This window comes from Eleutherodactylus coqui, chromosome 6 (assembly GCF_035609145.1).
Source record: "Eleutherodactylus coqui strain aEleCoq1 chromosome 6, aEleCoq1.hap1, whole genome shotgun sequence".
Taxonomy (NCBI): Eukaryota; Metazoa; Chordata; class Amphibia; order Anura; family Eleutherodactylidae; genus Eleutherodactylus; species Eleutherodactylus coqui.
Window position 1 is genome coordinate 158,521,920 of NC_089842.1, and position 24,381 is coordinate 158,546,300.

Consider the following 24,381-nt stretch of genomic DNA (forward strand, 5'->3'; position numbering starts at 1 on the left):
CACCGGCAAGAGTTTTAAGCTTGCTAAGGCTGCATTCCCACGAACGTATATCGGCTCAGTTTTCACGCTGAGCCGATATACGTCGTCTTCATCTACAGGGGGGGAGGATGGAAGAGCCAGGAGCAGGAACTGAGCTCCCGCCCCCTCTCTGCCTCTCTGCACTATTTGCAATGGGGAGAGGTGGGGCGGGGCTAATTCGCGGAACTTAGCCCCACCCCTGTCACGCCTCCTTTCATTGCAAATAGTGCAGAGGGGCAGAGAGGGGGCGGGAGCTCAGTTCCTGCTCCTGGCTCTTCCCCCCCCCCCCCCCCCTGCAGATGAAGACGACGTATATCGGCTCGGCGTGAAAACCCAGCCGATATACGTTCGTGGGATTGCAGCCTAAAAACCAGAATCATACGACCAATCAGCATTCAATCCCTTGCCGGCTGATCACCGTTCCTTTTTATATTGCTCAGTGATCAAGTGAACATTCATTATGGATCGGACTGTGTAAAACCCCCTTAAGTCACAGCAGGAAACATGAGCAGCAGTAAAAGGCCTCAGGCACCGCTCATCTCTAGTGGAGGTCAAGTAGAGGATTTATTTTTCTTTATACAAGCATGGCCAGTCTTGTAATTTGTAAAATGAGCCAAGGATGGTGAACTATAAAAATATTTATCTTTCGCAATGGACATCTGTGCATAATTTACATAATCATGCATGGAAACTTAGCATTCCACTTGTCAATTGTAAACCAAGGAACATCACTACATTGGAAATTGCATTGTATGGCCCCACATAACTGTCACCACGTGGCCGGGTCAAGTTTGGGACGCAACCAAGAACCCAGCCATGATGTAGGTCAGGGCCGCTTATTAATTAATTACATGTTTACTGGTTGCAAGTTGTTAATGGCCAAACGGTTTGCTTAAGGCCCAATGTCCACGGGCAGATTTTATTTATTGAATTCGTGCGCGTCATCCGCAGCTCTAGCCACCCATAGAGAAGTATTGAGCATCCGCACTTCATTTAAGTCCTGCGGATTTGATTTTACATGGTTTGCAGCATGCTCCATTTTACCGCGGATCTGGCACCACTCATCTCTGTGGGAGCTTAGGATATGCCGTGCATCCGCAATACATTTAAATGCATTTGCTGATCCGCTGCGGATTTGGAGGTTAGAAGTAATTAGGGAGATGGTGAAAAGTCTGGGAGGTGGGGTTGTGGAATTTTTCCGCGCGGATGAGTCGCAAGGAAGAAAAAAAAATCAATTTTAAGATGACCCTTAGTGTATCCGCTGCAGAAAGCCACATGAATTATCCGCGTGTGCCATGGACATGAGGCCTAAGCAGTGTGGCCATTAACAATGCTGCTTCCTTCTAAAACTGGCTCCACAGCTACCCATAGGCTGTGTCTGGTATTACTGTCTAGTGTCAAAGAGAATAGGATTGAGCTGCAATACCACGCAGAACATGTGGACAGGTGTGCCGTTTCTGGAGGAAAGCAGCCATGTTTTTCTGAATCTGGACTAATCCATTAGATGTAGTTTATAATAGATTAAGGCATTAGGATGTCTATGTTTAATAATGGCTACTCAGTATAGCCTCATTGTTTTAATAGAATGAAGCTACAGCTGGAATGTGCCCTTTCGGTGTGGGTACAGATGAGGACAGGTGGAGCAGGCTATGACTATAGTACATTGGACCCACATAGGCCTATAGTGCAGGGATGCTTGTTTGATACTAATGGGTTGTATACTGCTGTTCTCGGAAGAAATAGCTGCCACATACTTTGTTTTTATATTGGCATGTGATGCTACATGAGCTATAAGTAATACAATATGGAATAGTGGCTTGCAGAGAATGGAGCTGTATGCATTGTGTTCTCTGCACAGTATTGTGACATTGTCCATTTGTGAGATACTATCAAACATGCCCTCTGTTTGAGGACATAACCCGCCAACGTGTGGTTTATTAGCATTTATATAGCCGGATCCTATAAATAACTTTCCAAGTCCATGCCTGCTGTTTACCGGAATACGTACCACATTTAATTCCCCCCTTCCTCAAATTCCTGCTGCTTTGTTCCAGGAATAATAAATATTTAACTAGTCTCTTTCTCCTGATTATATGTTGGGGAAACGGTAGTGGCATTTTTTGGTATTGTAATATTTCTTGCTGTCCAGTGCTGGTAAGATATTACTGTTCGTTAGCTGGGGCAGATGCTGGAGCTGTGAAGAAAAAAAAACAGCAATTCTATATGGCAGGCAGTGTGGAAATGTAAATGATTTGAATATCAATTTGAAATTTTCATTGGCATATATTTCACCCCTTTAGGCCTCATGTCCACGGGGAAAATCAGGCCCGCTACGGATTCTTCATGGAGAATCCGCAGCGGGTCCCTCCTGCCCCACGGACATGAGGGCTAAAATTAGAATAAACTCACCTGCTGCGGGCCGTGCATGTCTTCCCTTCTTCGCGGCCGGATCTTCTTTCTTCGGCCCGGCGGATGTGCTTGGCACGCCGGCTACGTGCCGCGCGCATGCGCCAGGCACATCCGCCGGGCCAAAGCAAGAAGATCCGGCCGGTAAGAAGGGAAGACATGCACGGCCCGCAGCAGGTGAGTATATTCTGATTTTAGGTCTCCCGCGGATCCGGACAGCTCTCATAGGCTTCAATAGAAGCCTGCGGGAGGCCTGCACCTAGGAGCATGGTCCGGATTTTTTCCCGCACGCGGATCTGCGTCTGCAGGGAAAAAATGGCATACGCAGGTATTTACCTACGGGTGTCTAATGCATCCCTATGGGGCGCGGATCCGCGTGCAGGAAAAACGCTGCGGATTTTAAATTAGAATTTGCAAGTGGACATGAGGCCTTAAAGAATAATGACATTTATTACTTTCCATAAGCCAATATTACAAGCAAAGATAAGCTTTGGAATAATACCATATTACAGAAAAATGCCCCTTTCTCTACTTATCAACGACTTTTCTGCCTCTTTGCATTTGTTCATTCTGAATTTACTAATAAAATCCATGTGCAGAAGTTATACACAGAGATGCATGCTGCCCATAGACGTCTATGGAGAGAGAAGGAAAGAGCCACTGCAGACAGACGGGCAGAAACACAGCTGTAACTTCTAGCAATTGTTTTATCTGACCTCACTGCTGTACTCCCTGACCTCACTGCTGTACTCAGAATATTAGAAATCTCTGTAATTAAAAAAAAACAAACTTTTTACATACAAGACCCTTTGGTCTGACACTTGAAATTTAGCTCTGCAGGCCTCCCATTTCTCTTTAATTATCTCTGAGATTTTTCCATACCTTGATTGGTAAATTCAGTTAATTGGACATAATTTTAAAAAGATGCAACCCTCCCTTTATAAGGTCTCACAGCTCACAGTGCATATCAGAGCCAAAACCAAGCCATGAGGAGGAAAGAGCTGCCTGTAGAGACAGCATTGTGTGGAGCAACAGATCTGGAGAAGGTTACAAAAACATTCTGCTACACTGAAAGTTTCCAACATAGCGGCCTTCATAATTCTTAAATTGAAGCAGTTTATTATCGCCCATTTTTTGAGCGATAATCGTTGTGTGTAAATGTGTGCCCATCGTGCACTTTTTGTCCATCGCTGAGTTCAGCTCTGCTTAAAATCCATTGGAACTAATAAGAGGGGCTGCCCACTGAGTTCTCTGCGGGCAGTACTGATAACATTCTTTCAGCTGCTGTTCCACTGAAGAACAATAGTGATGTATTTAGAGAACAGACCACTCGCTGTTCTCTAAATACATGCAAATTAAGCTAGTTAGCTACTCATGGGCTGATTAGCCCATGAGTAGCTAATGCAAAATTATTGCTCAAAACTGTCAGTTTCTGACAAATTTTGAGCGATCATCTCTGTGTGTAAATGGACGTTTTAGTGTCCCCTGTGCTAAAAAAAAAGGAGCTGTAACTTACCTGTTTCCTGCCACCACGATTCATCACTGCAGCCCCGCTGTGGTCCCGACCCTTGTGACAGATGTAGTCACCAGAGGTCAGGTGACCGCTGCAGTGAATCAGAATCTCCAGTGTCATATTTCCAAACTCCTGGCATCATGGCACTCAGGATGTGAACGCTGATACCAGGAGAAAGAGCAGTGACGCTACACCCTCTATTTGGCTGCGGGTGGCACTTGACTTCTGCTGACCTCATTGTGAACAAACACTGGGACCACAGTGGAGCTTTAGCGCTGGATAGTGGGGGCAGGGAACAGGTAAGTCCTCTTTTTATTTTAGCACAGGGGGGCACTAAGGGTGGCATATTGTCTCGGAACCATACAACCCCCTTTTAAGTAGACTACCTTTAAGCTGTAATCTGTTAATGCTGTTTATTCTACAAGCAGTATCTACATTTGAAGGTAACGCCTACCCACAAGAGCTTACTATATAGAGCGGTAACCAGGATAATCAATCGCATTATTAAATACATACCCCAGGGAAGTACTTTCTGTGAAGTCTGGTCTGTTTTCTGCTTATCCTCTCTGGATCTTTTGCAGCCCCAGCCTCCTTTCGAATGCTGTCAAAGTAGGGGTGTTCTAGAAGCTGCAGACACGTGAGCCTCTCCAAGGGGTCCATGTGCAGGCAGCCCTGTGTGTTCAGATGTAGGTGAAGAAGCTGTGCTGCTGCATCGCCGTGAATCGAAATTGATTACAGTAACAATCATCCTATAAAAGTACTGATATCTGTACCATAGTAACCAAGATGGAGCAATAAACCTTTCCATTATATTTCTTGTGTTTAGAATCCAGTCTGGGTTTGGGCTTTAAAATACAGATGCAAAATACTGACCAAATCTGCATGTGTAAATAAGGGCTAGGGAGTATACAGAGTTGTTTATGACTGACTGAGAAAATCTAATGTACATCACTAGAGAATTAATTGGGGAAAATCAATAACTAGCAAAAGAATCTGCATATATAGTGGCCATGTTGCAATATCTCACCAGCTTATCAGTTGAACTATTAATTTACATATTATGTACAGGACAAGTCATGATCCCTTCTTATAAAATAGTGCGTAGCCCTTATGCAGTACATCACATATCAAAGAAACACGGAGGGTAATACTTCTATTTGGACAGTGGATGGATCCATGGAAATAATTCATTTTCACTCTTGTCACCAAGTATATAACTAGATTGGCTGCTTTACTGAATGGATACATCATCCTTTATTCCACTAATGTACCATCCACAGATTGTATAAGTCACATTTACAAGAGTTTAGATGTTTTACCTTCATGAGTCCTAAAGCATGAGATGAGATATTTGGAAATCTCTGTTCCAGGGGCTCCTGCAAAAAAAATGAGGTATTCTTAAGTCTGGAGCATCACCTTCTATAAAGGAAGATGACATAGGGTCCTACTAATGGTGTACAATTTACTATTTGCTGAAAGTTTGGTCTTCTAACAACCTGAAGACTCACTAGAAAGTTATAAGGAATCTTGAAAATTATAAGGAAATAGAAAATGCAAGAATCTTAGACTGTGATGTTTAAAGTGGTTTCTGCCATTAATCTTTCACTGCCCTGGACCACCAGAGATCCTAACATTAATCCCTTAACTGCCCTAGTTCACTGGAATTATTGACAATAATCCCTTTGCTGCACCAGACCACCAGGAATATTTTTAGTTAAATGCTCTTTATTAAAGTTTTAAATTTTTTAACAATTTAAGCAACTCTGTTCTGTCCCCCACTCCAGCCCCATAACCTACCCCTCTCTCATGACATCCCACCACAATGTATATGATATAACGTTTGCTAGTAAATTCAGAAATTATGTAGTCCCCATTCTCACAACTGTCCTCGATGATCCATTAGATTTCTTGAAAGTGGGTACGTTGTGACCACCAGGAATTTTAGTGTTGACCTTCTCTACTGCCCTATAGAAGCACAAACACGCTAACTGCCACAAACCACCAGAGATGCTGGCATCAATCCTATTACTGCCCTAGAACACTAGAGGTGCTGATACTTCCCCTCACTGCCGCAGACCACAAGGGATGCAGAGAAAAACCTTCACTGCTGTTTAAAGCTATTTGCCTGAATGCCATGTGGCCCGGTACTATATATCTGGCTGCTTTATAGCTAATTATTAGAGCACTGTATGTTATAGGGGTATTCTCATCTCAGACACCTACCTTAGCACAGTGAGCTATGCAGTTTCCATAAGATGTGGAAACAGCGTCGCTCGTTGTTCTATGCTGTTTACATAACTTCCATTCAGTTCTATGGGAGTTATGGAAACAGCATAGCACCAGGTGCTTAGCGGTTTCTACAAGCTGGGCCCCATTCGCAGGCTGCATGCAGCAGCCGGCGGGACAGAATAAGGCAGGACAGGGTCATGGGACTCTTATTCCGGAGATAGATTTTAGTTTCTACCTCTAGGATCCACATCTGTAAGACATAGCCTTTTTTGGCCTCTCCACAGGATATGTCAAATATGTCTGACATGAGAATACTCCTTTAACCCCCTTAAGGACACAGACCCTGTTTTTCCCTTCATTTGAGGGCTCCCACACACTTGCGTTTTTTTAACGCTACATTTTTTTTAACACAATTGTCAATGGGACTTTCTAATGTTAAAAACTAGGGATGAGCAAGTATACTCGCTAAGGCACTACTCGCTCGAGTAATGTGCCTTAGCCGAGTATCTCCCTGCTCGTCCCTAAAGATTCAGGGGCCGGCGCGGGGCGGGGAGCTGCGGTGGAGAGTGGGCGGGAGAGAGGGAGAGAGAGATCTCCCCTCCGTTCCTCCCTGCCCCTTCCCCCGCAGCTCCCCGCCCCGCGCCGGCCCCCGAATCTTTAGGGACGAGCAGGGAGATACTCGGCTAAGCCACATTACTCAGGCGAGTAGTGCCTTAGCGAGTATACTCGGTCATCCCTATTAAAAAACATCGCAGGTTTCTGCTTTGCGATTTTTGTGTGATGCGTTTTTAACATTCAAAAGTCCCACTGACATTTGCGTTAAAAAAAAACCGCAACCTTAACGCAGCATTTAACAAGGAAACACAAGTGTGTGGGAGCCCTATGGTTCCTCCTCCCCACTTTCCAGAAAATCATAACTTTTTATCCATTAGCGTAACGGTCTGAGGGTTTATTTTTTTTGCGGGATCAGTTGTATTTTTCAATGGTACTATTTTTATGAAACATAATCTACTGAAAAAAAAACAAACTTTATTCTGTGGGTCAGTAAGATTATGGCGATACAAAATTTATATAGTTTTTTTTTTTTGCTGTACTACTTAAAAGAAAAACTATCTTTCGAAACAATATCATTTATTTTCTGCCACCATCTTCTGGCAGCCGTAATGTTTTTTTTATTTTTCCGTCGACATGGTTGTTTTTTTTTTAATTCATGGCTTTTTTTTTCTTTAAATAAACAACTTTTTTTAGTCCCTGTAGGGCACTAAAACCTACAATCGTTTGATTGCCCCTGTAGTATACTGTAATACCATAGTATTACATTGTACTGTTATCTGACAGGCAGTCTATGAAGCCATACTACAGGCATGGCTTTGTAGGCAATCTGCAATGGCAGTCCTGGGAGCCTTCAGAAGGCCCCCCGGCTGCTATGTCAACCGAATGGCGATCTCACCATGGGTAGGCCATCTGTTACCATTGAACTCCTATCAGGGCATTTAAATGCCGCTATCAGAATTGATAGCGGCATTTAAAGGGTTATTAGCCACACGAGTGCTGACTGAGGCCTTAGTCACACGGGCGGTTTTTGCCGCGATTTGCGGATCGCATGACGGATGCGCAACCGCAAATCGCGTGACCGGGGCTGAAAAATCGCCCGAAAAAACTGCTCCTAGCCGTGTTTCAATAGAAACGGGCCGGAGCTGTCAAGCGCATTGAATTTAATGGTGCCGGCAATACAGCTGGCTCCATTGAAAGCAATGCGCTGCGGGCGATCTCACGATGAATTGTCGGTAAGGGCTTAAATATATAAGCCCTTCCCTGCAATTCATCCAGAAATGTGTAAAAATAAAAAAAATATATATACTCACCTTGTCCCGGCAGACGGAGTTCAGCGCGGCCGGCCTGCAGTGGGTGTGAGTGAGAGCTGCCCCTGATTGGCTCAGCGCTGAACTCCGTCTGCCGGGACAAGGTGAGTATATTTTTTTTTTTTTACACATTTCTGGATGAATTGCAGGAAAGGGCTTATATATTTAAGACCTTCCTGACAATTCACCCCGCGATCGCCGGCAGCCCATTGCTTTCAATGGAGCCGGCTGTATTGCCGGCTCCATTGAATTAAATGGGCAAACATCGTTCTGTAACAGCTGTGGCAGAGAAGAATGATTTGTCTAGTATATGCTCTCAATGGGGTCGGCGCTGCTGCCGCCGGCCCCATTGAGCGCATATAGAGAAGAGAACAGGAATCGCAGATCGCAGATAGGTGTGATCTGCGATTTCTGTTCTATAATTTATCGGACGAGCGCATAAAAAGCGCTCATGTGTCCGATACCATTGCAAAGCAATGGTTTTATAAAATCGCCGGACGCATGCGCATGCGCAAATCGTGCGAAAAAACGCCCGTCTGACTAAGGCCTGAAGCTGACATCCAGATTGTTTGGATCCGGATCGACCCCTGATCTCACTCCATACAAACCACGAACCTGTATGTCATGGAGGGTTAAGGGGTCAATATATATTTGATGTGGTTTTGTATTGTCTGGAATAGTGCTCAGGTCCCCAAGCGCTCCGCCCACCTGCTATAAAAGCTTAGATAGAGCTGTGCTTACCATCAGGCTTTCCCAGGAACAGATATAATCAAAATCACTGAGTGGGTTTTTATAGTGTTTACATGTAGTGGTGCAATTTTTGCCCTAAGTGGAAATAATCTTTTAATCTCAATATTTTTCTTATGAGCGGCACATCACAGATTGTTCCTGTTTTAGCGATTAAAATCCCAATATTATTTCATTCGTGTTTGTTTTTGTGGCCTCATCTGGCTTTTCTTTTAGATTTTCTTACCGTATTTTCCGGATCTGGTATGCTGACCCCGCTGAAGAACTGGTTTGTGCTGAAAACCTGTTGATGCCGAGGAATGAGATCACCTAAATGGATAAGAAAGTCAATGATATGCGTTATCAAAATGTAAAACTGTAGCTGGTAGATGCGTTACCCTGAAATGATTCACGTTGCTTACCTAAGCTTTTCCTAATCAGGTATAGCTGATCCACGTCAGACTTGCCAGGCCAAAGTGGCACTCCTGATAGAAGCTCCGCAAAGACGCATCCAATGGCCCAGACATCCACTGGGGGCCCATACTGTGTGTCTCCTACCAGAAGTTCGGGGGCACGGTACCACCTTGTAGCCACATAGTCTGTATAGTAGTCAGATGGCCCAGCTGTTCATGCAAAGACAAGCTTTTATAGAGGGCATCTAATAGGTGCATATATTCACATTCTGAGGTTTTAAATGCAAAAACTATTTTTTTCTAAGATTAAAGAAATAAAGTTTATGCACTCACTTAATATTCTGGCAAATCCAAAATCACAGAGCTTGATGACAGAGTGCTTGGTAATGAGGATATTTTCCGGCTTGACATCACGGTGAATACACTGGTAACATACAAAGTTAATCCCTTTAGTGCCAATCTCATAATTTAGCTTTAATAGGAATGTATCACCTATAGTTTTGCTAATTAAAACACAAAAAGTGAAACATTTTCCATTTTTCTAATCTATTTTTATTTTCTGATTGTAGATTGTATTCAATTGCCTGCACATGCTTATTGCTCTTTTTACATGAGCAGATGACATCACCGCTAACTCGTTTGCAATAGTTTGTCCTTGTTTCGTCAGGCAGATCATCGCTGAGAATCGCTCACCTCTCGTTCAGTGCTTCACATTCCAAAGCGAAACACTCAGCAGGGAGTATTTAAACGTAACGAGAAGTGAGCGAGCCGTCGAGGATTTTTATACTGGCTGAAACTGAACGATGCATGAAAAGTGAATGAAAAGTGCATAATGGCTTACATTTAGACGTAACGTTTATCATTAACGCTTTTTTTAACGACAATCGGTACATCTAAAATGGGCCTTATGAGGGGCTGCCATCTTGCCTCAACTGCAGCTAACAACATTTAAAGATTTACTGTACATGGGCCATTCACACAATGAACAGGAACTGACTCATTGACTTCTACAGATGTGATCTGTGCCAGTGTCCTTGTACAGGAAGGGGAGGAAGCGACCATCACCTATTGTAAATGGTGGATTCAGTGTTATCTACATGTAGGTGTTACCTATCATCGTAATCCTGCCTGTGATGATAATGAAATGACAACTAAAGGCCCATTTAGACACTAAGATGATTGCTCAAACGATGGCTTTTGAGCGATCATTGTGCATAAACTACTAATTGGTACTAATGCCTATTAGTACCAATTAGTAGTGTGTGAGCCACCAGGAGCTGAATTCAGGGAACAGCCCACCCACTGTTCACTGAATACATTTCCTTTGTTCTGCTATGGGGCTGACAGCTGAGACAATGTAATGTGCTCCCTGGGCAGAGTACAAAAAGATCAGACAAGCTTGTTAAAGCTTTTCCCCCTGAAAATAGACATGACAAGCTTCTGTCAATCTTTCCAACACATTTATGAATCGTTACTACAAAAAAGTGACAGTAAACAGTGGCGCTAATAAAACATAATGAAAGTTGGTGTACCTCCAACTACATGTATTTTTTACTTGATTTTGCCCCTATTTTTTGTTTCATTATCTTTATTTTTTCGTTGACTAATTTTATATTAGTAGATAATGAAAAATTAATATCTTGGAACTAAAAATATTTTAAAATGCAAACTGGTGCAATTTAATAATAATAATCTTTATTTGTATAGTGCCAACATATTCAGCAGCACAAACATGGCAAACATAGAAGTGCTATGCGGAAATTGGCCCATTTTGTGGCGCAAAATAAACTACATGCGTAGGATAGGTTTTTCAGGTTTTTGCCCCCATTGTATGTATTAAAATCAGTCATTAGACTGCTGACTAGCTTTTTTATATTCATACATAAAGCAGAATTTAATTTAATAATCTTTATTTATATAGCACCAGCACATTCTGCAGCGCCTAAACATCTTTCAGAATACAAATTGGCATATTTTTGACACATGCAGCACTGTTATACATAGACTGGCACATTTTTCGTGCAATGTAAATTGGGCCAAATTTACACAATTTAAAGGGGTTGTCTCGCGGCAGCAAGTGGGGTTATACACTTCTGTATGGCCATATTAATGCACTTTGTAATATACATCGTGCATTAAATATGAGCCATACAGAAGTTATTCACTTACCTGCTCCGTTGCTAGCGTCCCCGTCGCCATGGATCCGTCTAATTCTGATGTCTTCTGGCGTTTTTAAACGCGCTTGCGCAGTCCGTGCTTCTGGCTGATGAATGGGGCCGCTCGTGCTGGAGAGCTGGTCACCGCGTCGTCATCGTAGCTCCGCCCCGTCACGTGTGCCGATTCCAGCCAATCAGGAGGCTGGAATCGGCAATGGAACGCACAGAGCCCATGGTGCACCATGGGAGAAGACCCGCGGTGCACCATGGGAGAAAACCGCAGTGTATCCCTGGGAAAGGACCGGCGGCCATCTTAGGGAGAAGATTTTTATAACTCCATATTTCGTCGGATCAGCGAGTAGCAAGCGGTTTAAAAACCGCTTTAAATTGCTATTTTTAATGCCAGGGGGGTGACAGGGGGAATGGGCTAATGTAAAATTTTGATGTTTGCCGCGAGACAACCCCTTTAAGACTGTCGAGTTCTAAAAAAAATTTGGGCAATATACGCCAATATTCATAAATAAGGGCCCAAGTGTGAGTGTCTGCAGTACACGGCATATTTTTGACCTAAAGAGGGGGAGATAGCCCAGACCAGTGCAGGAGGTGCATTGGATGGTTTACCACCAATTTGCATCACACGTGGCACACATGGCATGCAGGATATTTCTGCTTTGGAACATTTAATGAACAAAGGAAAGATAGAGTTAACTTCATCCACCTGTCATACGGTACATCTTATAATACAATTCGGTTCTACTCCTAATATCAGGTGACAGATTTCGTTTAACGACATGTAAATGGCAAGCATTTTTTATTTTTTATCAATTATAAGATGAATAAAGCACTTCATTTTGGGACATCCCTTTTACAGGACACATAGATTAAAAATTCTAATTACTGGCAGTACCTGGATGGGAAGCCATCACATGTATGACATCCACAAACCTGCTAGGGTTCTCAGTCACAATTCCGTCTCTGGTCCGTTTTTGGCGCAGAAAAAAATGAAATGTTTACAGTCTTTTTCCCTGTTGATTTCAATTAAAGAATATTGTCACTTTGCTTCCATTCCGTTATGTTTGTGTTTTTTAAACAGAACAAGTAGCGCCGTCTGCAGCGTTATTTATTTTGGTTAAAAAAAATGACAGAAACCTAACGTAAAGCAAGTAAACTGACAGCATTCCGTTTTTGGAAATCCATTGAAACCAATAGGGGGGAAAAACAAAACATTTAATTCAGTTTCTGTGCTCCAAAAACGGAACTGAGAGACGGAATTGTGACTGAAAGTCCTAACGCTGGTGTAAAAGCAGCCTAACCAAGTGACCAAAAAGCGACAAGAATAGTTAGCTAAAACATGAAGCTGGCAATTTGAATGATCAAAGAGAAAGACAGGAGAGATTAATGCAAGAGGAGACACAAAAGTGCAGTGTAATCTACCTAAAATGCTAATTGGTTCTATATTTGGCCATGTAATGGCTTAGGGACAGAGATGGTGCGGAGATCGCAGGGCGCCAAACAACAGGGCCTGTGGGTGTGTAAAGTGCAGGACAACCATGATATTATATCTGCCCTGAAGGGGCTGTGAAAGCTTGGCTGCAGAACAGGATTTGGAAGGAAGATAACCGCGGCTAATTACTTAAACACGTGAACAATGTGAAGCTGCCAATATAAGGATTCTGAGTGACGACACTCACATTGTTTACTATAGTGATACAATACTTAGACATTGTGTTCCTAAAGTACCATAGAATCTTTATGGGTAGAACAATAACTGTATGCACTTAAAGGGAATCCGTCACGTCCCCACAGCACCGCAAACTAAGTATGGGAGAGGTAAGAAAAAATAGAGCTCACTCTCTATAGCGGGGACCCTACAGCCAGGCGATGATAATAGATGGAGCCCAGACCAGAAGAAAACCATCAGCTTCAGCGGAATAGCAATATATAAATGTAGAAAAAAAGGTCGGCTTTAACGTATAAAATCTTCTTTATTTCAAGGAAGAGCCATCATATAAAGAGACATCAAGGAGCTGGACACGTTTTGGCTAGTCCTTCAGATGTTGTAAAAGGATGCAGGACTAGCCGAAATGAGTCCAAGTCCTGGATGTCTCTTTATATGATGTCTCTTCCCTGAAATAAACAAGATTTTAGACGTTGAAGCCGATCATTTTTCTACATTTATATATAAGTATGGGAGACCGCGCACGACACTCTTGAAAGTCAGTTCGTCATGCCACGTACCAATTTCAGAGGGGGACACTGCTAGATTGGGCAAGTATGAAAAATACATCATCCAACTCCCTGTCATGTCCTCTAACAACATTATAACTTAGTTCACAATGCTGTGGGGACGTGACAGGTTGCTTTTAAAGAGGAACTTCAGTACAACTCTGTTTCCTATTACAGTTATTCACCAGAGAATCATCTTTGGCATCTTTATCAACCAACAGTATGCAGAAGAGCAAGGAGCCATATTTTTTGACACACACAATGTACTTCCTGAATGAGAATCCATTTGTCCCATCCATACAAGGGGTTATCCCATGAATCATTTTCATACCAAAAGGTCCTAAAATGCTGTTAACAGCCGTTAAACACTGAAAAATACTTTACAACAAACAAAATACCTTTTCATCAGTATTTGCTTCCTGGGGCTACATAAAATCAGTTTCCTTCCCTGTCTGGCAGCCGACAATAGAGACCCATCTTGTAGCGGCTTTACACAGGTCGATAGTCGCCCGAGTAATAACCCAAAAGAGCGATTATGGGAAACTGTCATCTCAGTACACGAGTAATAATGCCCCCTTTTCTCCCTCCACAAGTGATAATGCCCCCTTTTCTGCCTCCACAAGTGATAATGCCCCCTTTTCTGCCTCCACAAGTGATAATGCCCCCTTTTCTGCCTCCACAAGTGATAATGCCCCCTTTTCTGCCTCCACAAGTGATAATGCCCCCTTTTCTGCCTCCACAAGTGATAATGCCCCCTTTTCTGCCTCCACAAGTAATAATGCCCCCTTTTCTGCCTCCACAAGTAATAATGCCCCCTTTTCTGCCTCCACAAGTAATAATACCCCATTTTCTGCCTCCACAAGTAATAATGCCCCTTTTTCTGCCTCCACAAGTAATAATGCCCCTTTTTCTGCCTCCACAAGTAATAATGCCCCCTTTTTCTGCCTCCACAAGTAATAATGCCCCCTTTTTCTGCTTCCACAAGTAATAATGCCCCCTTTTTCTGCCTCCACAAGTAATAATGCCCCCTTTTCTGCCTCCACAAGTAATAATGCCCCCTTTTCTAACTCCACAAGTAATAATGTCCACTTTTACTGCTTTCATAAAAACAACAACGCCTCTATGCTCTTTCCAAAATTAATTCTACCACATTTTCTGCCCTCATAAAAAAAAAAAACAATTCTCCTTTACTGACCCCATCACAATAATACTGCCCCATTTTTTTTCCGGTTAAAAAAAAAATCCACTTAACTTGGGCACAGTGTCCACGCAGCTCTAGATTGTACCTGCTGGATATGTGACTTGCACTGGGCAATCTCTAAAGCCAAAAATTGGTCAGTGCCTGTCACATGTATCAGCACGTATTCAGAAAGATGAAGATACAGCCCTGAGTGGCCTGGGGTGGTTCTAGACCCCAGAAACAACCCCAATGCTCGCTAAACACCCCAGAATACCCGCATGCTAACTACACACCTCTGAATCACCTATACCTTGTGACCCTAAAACTGCTACCTGCATTACACCGCCACACTGTGCACCCCTCATTATACACACATATTGTTCATTTTTAATGATCTATATACAATGAATGAGATGTAAGATGACACGACTATACATATTGCAAATACAGGCAGAAATTGGTAAACTCACATTGTGCCTGTGGCAGAAACTGACAGCTTGTAATGTCTGCCAGGTGATGCTTTTGACAAGATGTTCAGGAACCCTGCAAAAAAAAACAAAAAAAAAACATAATACACAAGTAAGGGGAAAAGTGCTGGCTGCACTGTATAATCTAGACTTGGTCTATGCAAAAGTAAGAAAATCTATGACCTTCTTTCACACGGACTTTGGATAGAACAAATCTGTGTTGTAGGTCTGCATGATGTCACTTTGAGCAGCTTTGTAGACTATTTAGTATATCATTCATCTTGACTGGCCACAATTGTCACATTTGGTGTACATTCCCATATTAAGAATTCAGCATGACAACCAAAAAAAATATAAAAACACTATAAAATGGTAAATTGGACCCAGACAGCAATAGCCGTTACTGTTAAGACTGTATTAACCCATTTCTGACCTTAAACCACTTGATGAATTGCGCTGCCACAGAAACGGACAAAAGCATGCACTGAAATGAATTCCTTTCCCATCATAAAACCGGGAATCTACACACAGGATGCGTTGTAAAGTAGTTGTTAATTCAAGCCGGACTTATAAAGGCTCGCTGGGCACACTGGGCTCCTTTCACAACTACCGTTACCAAAGACCCCCTACTATGAAAGTGACGTCCGCATCCTGGGTGATAAGACTGCTATTTAACAAAAAAAGAAAAAAACATAAAATGTAAAGCTGTGTTTGTTTATAGAGTTCCTGAATGCAGACAGGAGCCTTTTTTACCTAAATGGTGTCCAGAAAATGCTATTTACATACTTTAACCAAAAAGTACCACAGTCTTATAAACTTTAATGGGACCAGAAGCTTTGTAAATACGTAGTTCGGCCGGAGAAAATAACAGGGATTTCCAGGCTGCAGCTTCAGACCGCAGGGGGGTTTTCACCGGACACTACACTGCCCTTGGGAGGCAATCCAGGTAGGTGTTGGGGAACTCCGACTCTCCTATACTCTGGCTGAGACATTTGCTCTCTGCATAGATGTTCCCCAGAACTAGGGATTGATGCATCACAAGGCCACATAATTTTCTGCTCAAGTGAACTTTAAATGCGAATTAGCTAAAAACGTTTGAAAATATTCTTACAGTGCTTGTGGGCAAAGGCCGCCATAGGCAGTTCTCAGAGGATGACAGATGCAGAGAATATCCATGACTTCTCCTTGCAACTCCCGTTTCCCCTTGGGGAAATCCGGGGACCGGAGAGAGGCAGAACAACTTTATTTCTCCCGGTAAGTAAAACAATCTGTCCAGCACTGAAGGCCAGTAATACCATAAGTTTACTCTTTAACTTTGGACTGCACCACCATTACTTATGGTGCTCTCAACAACTTCTGCTTCCTTTGAGAATGCCTACTGTAACCTTAAGGCCATATACACGCCTACATGTATTTTATTTGATACATTATATATATTTTATGTTATGTATCAAACTTAGAAGTTAACAATAAAAACAATGAAGAAGTACAAAAAGGAAAGAGGAGAGAGACGTACCCCCTCTAAACATACACAGTTGTATATTAGGGACCTTCACACACAGACGTTTCCTGATATAGAACGGGTTATCCTCTGTTTCCTAGTACGACTATCAGCAGAATAAATCCCATATATCATCTGAATAAGGCTGGCAATGTTGGCAGGCGTGCTGGATTAATATACAGTATAAGGAGGAGGACAAGTATTGCAATTGTTTAATATGACCCAAGCAGAACAAGGAGGGTTCTGAAGAATACTCCCTACCTTATACAAACGTTGTTTGTCTTGGCGACGGTTTCCTCATATATTAGATTAGTGCAGCTTGCTTAGCAAAGTAACAAGCACTTAACCTGCACTTAGGTGTATGGTGTCTACTTACTACAAAAGGGTTTTCTGGCTCTCCTTTCTATAAGCAGTCTGCGAGTCTTACATGTGACCAAGTCAGATAATCTTATAAGAATAGCATCAGATGACCTTAAACCAGTACTTGCAATATGCAGAGCATTACTTGCGGTGAAACATGTAATTAACTTATTGGGAGTCAGCATCTACATTATATCTATGTGGATGGAAATAAGGACAAGAGCGCCAAATGGACCTCACAAAACCACTGATTTGCCAATTAAGGGTCCTTTGACATGTGGGGTGCTTAAGCACTAGTCATTCTGGCAATAATTGCTCAGTGACTGGAGGCAGAGCGGGCCAAAGATCTCTTCCTGATGCCTGCCTCCATTTACAGTAAACAGGCAGTCGTTCATATGACTACCTGTTTACATATGCTGATCGTTGTTTCATTTTCATGTCCGCATTTATTGAATGATGAGGGAACGCAGTATCGTTCGTCATACAGTCGCTGGTAGCATCTACACTGAATGATTATCCTTCAGATTTCCATGATCCAGCGAGGATCTGAACAATAATCATCCGGTGTAAAAGGGTCCTCCTGACTTCAGAGGGCACACCGTATCTGATGTCACAAACTTTCTTGCACATTCAAAGCAGATCTCCCGATTTTTTTTTTAATAACTGGTGGTTTGGTTGCTTGTATTTTATACTCCTTCTGTCTTTACTGTAATGAAAATCAGCTCTCTATGCTGTGCTTGCATTAGGCCTCCTGCACACGGGCAGATATTTGCTGCAAAATCCACGGTTGGCGTCCACACTGCGAATCTGAAGCTTATACTGACCATTACTTCCTATGCAGATCCACTGCTTCCTACATGCGAGTGGAAATCAATTACGATTTCAGCTAGCGAAGGGGGGGGGGGGGGGGAATCGCAGCATGCTCCATTTTCATGCAGGCTCCGCACGGACGGCTTCTATTGAAGTCAATGGAGACCGGTTGGCCCATTCCACAATGAACACTGCGGACAGGTCGCAGATTCCATATCATCGCCTAGTGATGGCGTGGGGAAAAAAAAATTAAAAATAAAAATCTGCATTGCGCACGTGTCCGTGCCGCCGGGTCCATCCACAGTGCAGAAAAGATGGCGACAGAGCAGGTAAGTGCGGATACCGCTGCTGCCAGATTCAAATTCCGCTCTGCCGTGTGAGAGGACCGTAGTGCAGAGCTTCAATATAAAGCATGGAGAGGGACAGGGGAGGAGTCTGAACCTTTAAAGATATATATTATTGAAACCATACAAGGCCTTAGGTTCAATCAAGTAGGAATTGGTAGTGGCTTATGTTTATACACAACAGCTAATCAGAACAAATAAAGGTACAGTGTAAAGCATGAGAAGGAGAACAGAAGTCTGAGTATTTAAGGTCCATTTACATGGGACGAATGTCGCGCAAACGATGCCCGACACTCGTCCCTGTGTGTCCGAGCTCCCATGCTCCTGCACGGGAGCTAGCAGAGCAGGCTGGGTCACGGAGCGGCCAGCAGGGGGGCGGGGAAGTGCAGGAGATTTCTCTTCTCTCATTCCTCCTCCATTGAGATAACACAGTGGTGGTTCACTACTGAACAGCTGCTGTTTAAAGGAGATGTCCCGCGCCGAAACGGGTTTTTTTTTTTTTTAAACCCCCCCCCCGTTCGGCGCGAGACAACCCCGATGCAGGGGTTAAAAAAACCACCCGCACAGCGCTTACCTGAATCCCGGCGCTCCGGTGACTTCTCTACTCACCGCTGAAGATGGCCTCTTCCTCCGTGGACCGCAGCTCTTCTGTGCGGTCCACTGCCGATTCCAGCCTCCTGATTGGCTGGAATCGGCACGTGACGGGGCGGAGCTACACGGAGCTACACGGAGCCCCATAGAGAACAGCAGAAGACCCGGACTGCGCAAGCGCGGCTAATTTGGCCATCGGAGGCCAAAAATTAGTCGGCACCATGGAGACCAGGACGCTAGCAACGGAGCAGGTAAGTAAAAAACTTTTTATAACTTCTGTATGGCTCATAATTAATGCACAATGTATATTACAAAGTGCATTATTATGGCCATACAGAAGTGTATAACCCCACTTGCTGCCTCGGGACATCTCCTTTAAACTGAATGATAAGCGATGAGCTCATCAGTCACTCATCCTTTATACAGCATAACAGAGAAGCAGAAACACAAGCCTCAAGAATGACATGTAAATCATTAAAACAGGAAACCAAACAAGATTTTAGGTTTGTACTTTAATCCCCGTATAAGCAGCAAGTGGACAAGGTAGATTAAGTGTCACTCCCCAACTGCTTATCATACCCATCAGTTCCCTGATACTGTATGTCAACATACGGACAAGCTCCTGTTTACATGAGGGCTCAATTAATCAGGCGAATGTGAGCCCTTCATCCAATACACGACCTGCTCGGGAGATTTATCAAATATTGCCATAGCACCAAGTCACTGTGCCGGGCTCTGGCCAATAAATTAAAATGAAGTATCGTTTGCACAATGCTATAAGCAAACAGAACATTGCACAGTGACAGCTAGGACTACTAATGCCCTTTTACGTAACCAGGGGAGTGCTACAAAGTGTCAGGGGTATGGATCCAATAACTGTAACACAACAGTATGACACTGGGATCGGACATTCTTAATATTAACCATTAAAGGGGATGTCTCGAAGTGCACTTCTGGCAATCTCCTAAATCAGTCAGGAAAGTCACTGCTACGGAGTGCAGTCCATATGATGCAAAGATGGCTCAGGTTGGCTAGATCGACTGCTGGCTCTTATAGGAGTCTCCTGACTGGGGGAATCCTCTACCCAATGATGCGCATACGCCACTCTATTCATTTAATTTTTTCCATTTCTGGGAAAGCTGAGTGACAACTCTTAAGGCTGCCATTATTTGTATATGTTTCTACAGTACTGTACAAATGTTGTAGGGCTCCTGTCCACGGACGATGATGCGCTGGCGATAAATCGCCAACGAATCACGCTGTCTGAAGCTTTACATACCATTGCTATAAAAAGCGCAGGGCCGGCTCACCTTGGCTCACCTTGGAGACCTGACAGCTCTCCCCCCTCATCCCCCGCGGCGGAATATCACTAGCGATATTCCGCCTCGGCTGTGGACAGGGGGCCTTAGGCAGGTGTAGAAAATATACCGCAAAGTATGAATGCTTTGAAAAATAGAAATGTTAATAGTTAATTTTTGTCAATTAATGAAATGCAACGTGAATGAAAAAAAGAGAAATCTAAATCAAGTCAATATTTAATGTGACCAATGCTTGCTTTCAGAACGGCACCAATTCTTCTAGGTACATCTGCACACATTTTTTGAAGGAACTCGGCAGGAAGGTTGTCCCAAACATATTGGAGAACTAAACACAGCTCTTCTGTGGATGTAGGTTTGTTCAGATGCTTCTGTCTCCATGTAATTCGAGATAAAAGTTGAGATCAGGACTCTGTGGAGCCAGATCATCACTTCCGGGACTCCTTGTTCTTCATTGGCTGTATGTTTGAGGTTGTCGTCCTGCTGCAGAGTACATTTGGAGCCAATCAGCCTCCCAGATAGTATTGCATGATGGATAGGTATCTGCCTGCATTTCTGAGTATTGAGGACACCATTAATCCTGACCAAATCCCCAACTTCATTTGCTGCAATACTTTACTTCTGCCTGCAGACACTTATTATTATCTTGCTGTCCAGCCCTTCAGTGATCAAACTGCCTTCTGTTACAACCACATATATCACATTGTCCAGAGCACCTGCTGCCATGTTTCTTCACCCAGTTCCTGTGTTTTCGTGTATAGTTACATCTCTTAGCCTTGTTTTTACATGGAAGATATGGCTTTTTGGCCGTAATTGTCCCATGAAGACCACTTTAGGCTAGACTTCTTTGAACAGTAAATGGGCGAACCCGAGTCTCACTGGTTTCTGCCTGTTCTTCTGAGCTGATGGCACTGCTGGAGATCTCCCACTTTTGAAGGGAAATAAGCATGATATGTCTCATCTGCTGCACTAACTTTCCTTGGCCAAACACTGTGTCTAATTTCCTCAATGTTGTCAGTTTCTGTGTGCTTCTTTAAAAGAGCTTGAACAGCACATCTTGAAACTTCAGTCTGCTTTGAAATCTTTGCCTGGGAGAGACCTTACTGATGCAGTATAACTACCTTGTGTCTTGTTTCTGTGCTCAGTCTTGCCATGCCATGTTGTATGGCCTGTAACATGAAACTGTCTTCCACAACCTCATCTTTGTAGCAGGTTTAGCTGTCAACACCCAGTTTTAAGCCTCCTACACAGTCGTTTCTGTTTCAGTTAAAGGGGTTTTGTCATTAGAACAAAAAAATTCAATTACCTATTTCTCCTCAGGCAGTCTAACTGCATCTTCTCCTCCCTGATCTTCTCCTGGTTCCTCCAGTCCCCCGGGTCACCTCACCTCCAGACGGCCAGATCCTCTTCTTCCTGCTTTGAAGCGTCCATTAGCTGCAGTTCACTTCCTGCAGGGCAGTGAACACTATGAGTGACGTAGCGTTCACAGCCTAGCAGGGAATGCTAAAACTTAGGCAGCCTGCTTTAGCAGGCATGCGCGATATGTTGCTTCTAGGGTTTCATATAGTATATGGAACACTAGCGGAAAGACAGCGCAGTTACACTAAAGCAGGCTGCCAAGGATTCGGCATTTCCTGCTAGGCAGTGAACGCTATGTCACTAGTGGCTGGGTACACTGACCTGCAGGAAGCAGAATGCCGGCAATGTACGCTTCGTCACAAGAAGAAGAGGATCCGGCTGGCTGCAGGTGAGGTGACTCAGGGGACTACTGGAGGAGCCAGGAGAAGATTGGTGAGGAGAAGATCTGGTAAGAAGGCTGCCTGGGGAGGAATAGGTAAGTCTAGCATTTTTTTTTCTTTTTTAATGACAGAACCCCTTTAATGACTGTTTCAACCTACATAAGAAAATGATCATTATCACACTGTTTGGTATAATTGGTTAATAACACACCTGAGTATAATCCTACAAAATTCATGAGTTTGTGCAAGTGTATGTATAAGAGTTAATGCTGTTTTGAAGACAAAAGTTTTTCACACCAAATATTAATTTGATTTAGATTTTTTTTGTTCATTCACTTTGCATTTTGTTAATTGACAAAAATAAACTAATCATAACATTTCTATTTTTGAAAGCATTTTTACTTTGCAAACATTTTAGGTAGGTGTGGGGAAAAATTCTGCACAGTATTGTACACTACTGCATGCATTGGAAGGTTACATGTCTACAACTCCAGTAAAGCTGGGTGAGAGCTCCTGCAAAAGTCATAATGGCTCTGACATGGGTTGTATATATAAAATCAGCATTCATGCAGGACTTGGTGCTCAAAATACTGTATATTCTTACAATGAAAATCAAGCACCGTAGAGGTCTTAAATAGAGATGAGCGAACGTGTTCGGCTCCGCCCCTTTTCGCCCGGACACCGAACTTCGCGAGGAATTCCGTGTTCGGGCGAAAAAAGTTCGGGGGTCGCCGTGGCAGCGCGGGGGGTTGCGGCGGGGAGTGGGGGGGAGAGGGAGAGAGAGAGGGCTCCCCCCTGTTCCCCGCTGCTGCCGCCCGCGCCGCCGCGCCTCTCCCCGCCCCCCGGCGCCCCCCGAATACTTACGCGCGAACACGGAAGTCCTCGGAAAAGCCGGTGTTCGGGTGCGTAAGTGTTCGTTAAGAACACGTTCGCTCATCTCTAGTCTTAAACCATCAAATAACATCCTCAAGTGAACATAGACTGATATGCACTAGCCCATACAGAAGGGAACCCAGCCAAGATTTCTTGTTCTCCTTTCTAGAAAATCCCAAATGGCTTGCCCTTTCTGCAGTGCTGCAACATGAGAGAAAGGAATTGGATTGAGGTTCCTGGTGTCCTTCTCTCTTGCTATAGAAACAGGAGACATGCTGTTCAGTCTTCCTCTCTTCTATATTTGCCCCTCTTGTAGCTCACAGACCATATTATCATATAATACATGCCAGATTTTTCTTGTGCATGTCCCTCTAGGTACAATTCATGCTATACCCAGCCATTTAATGATCCTTTGTATGTGCTGGTCATCTCTAATCTCATTCTGAATTTACCCTCGTGGATGCCGGTCCAGTTCATGGAGGACGGTGTGGTCACAATATTCAAAGACTAAATGTATTTTCCTCTTCCGTCTAAAAACCTCCAGAAGGTTCACAAGATTGGGGTGTTTCAATTGCTGTAAAAAAAATAAAAGGAAGTAAAAATTAATATATATTATATACATTTTCATTGGATCCACAACAAAAAATGGAAGAATAGATCAGAGAAACAAATTACAATTATGGCAAGCAAAAAGACCTTCATAGACATGAACTGAAAGCAATGCAAAAGTGTTAGGCGTTAGGTAACGGCCACACAATTACTTGATTAAAGAGGGACAGAAGCAATCTACTTACTACACTTATTACAATGTCATATGAAACATTTGCAGAACAAGCATGATGTCAATAATCGGCCTATTAAAAGATAATCTAATCCAGTTAATATGTAGTGGCCCAGAGTCAGTGGGGGCCCCTTCATAATGTTATATGTCGGTCTCATGCTATTTGTCTTGTCAGTGTCTTAATTGTAGTGTGCATTTAGTATGTGTATTGCACCTCTGCAGCACTGATCGGGTTATGTTTGGGAAATGTATCATGTTGTGTGTCACGCAACCTTGTGATATATATGTTTGCAAGGATGCTATGATGGGGTAGTCTGTGAAAGTCACTCTGCAGGAGAGGAGAGTAACAGTCTTACAGACAGAGGGAGAAGTTGAGTTACTTAGTGAGTGACAGAGACTGCAGAAATCGGTCTGTGTGGGGAGAATGCAGGAAGCAGAGTGATGGTCTGATGCTCATCCTGGGCCCAGCCTGCCCAGGAGACCTCAATGCTGTTGAGTGCTGAAAGTGAGACAAGTGGCTACACAGCGAGAAGAGAACAACAAGAGTGATTGTTTACTGGTAGAGAGTAAGAGAGAGAGTCGCTGAAGGCGGGATCACACAGATAACTTGGACTGTGGAATCCCGAGAATCCTCCCTGTTGCACCACTCTAATTTGTTGTATCTGTGTCAAGTCTGTGGATTGGAGTCTAGTAAGTTGCAGTAAACGGACATTACCGACCGCTCACGGTTTTGTTCAGAAAGTTTCCTCTGTGTGTGGACTATTTACTACAGCGTCAAGATTCACCGCAGAGGACGCAATGGTGGCATCACGAGTGACAAGAAGATTACAGGTAATTTTCGGTTACATTTTCCCTGTGACATTCCCCAGC

General features: G+C 43.4%; 1 protein-coding gene across 1 annotated transcript in view; it reads right to left on the minus strand.

Annotated features, from left to right (window-relative positions):
• Positions 1-321: 321 nt before the first annotated feature.
• CDKL1 (cyclin dependent kinase like 1) overlaps positions 322-24,381 on the minus strand; it is a 54,250-nt gene continuing 30,190 nt past the window's right edge. The window contains exons 3-10 of the mRNA XM_066608069.1: positions 23,183-23,304; positions 15,200-15,272; positions 9,501-9,591; positions 9,177-9,377; positions 9,002-9,084; positions 5,257-5,313; positions 4,454-4,609; positions 322-2,212 (exon numbers count right to left, since the gene is read on the minus strand). Coding sequence (XP_066464166.1) covers positions 2,108-2,212; positions 4,454-4,609; positions 5,257-5,313; positions 9,002-9,084; positions 9,177-9,377; positions 9,501-9,591; positions 15,200-15,272; positions 23,183-23,304 — 888 coding nt within the window. The 3' untranslated portion in view covers positions 322-2,107. The remainder of the gene's footprint in view (positions 2,213-4,453; positions 4,610-5,256; positions 5,314-9,001; positions 9,085-9,176; positions 9,378-9,500; positions 9,592-15,199; positions 15,273-23,182; positions 23,305-24,381) is intronic.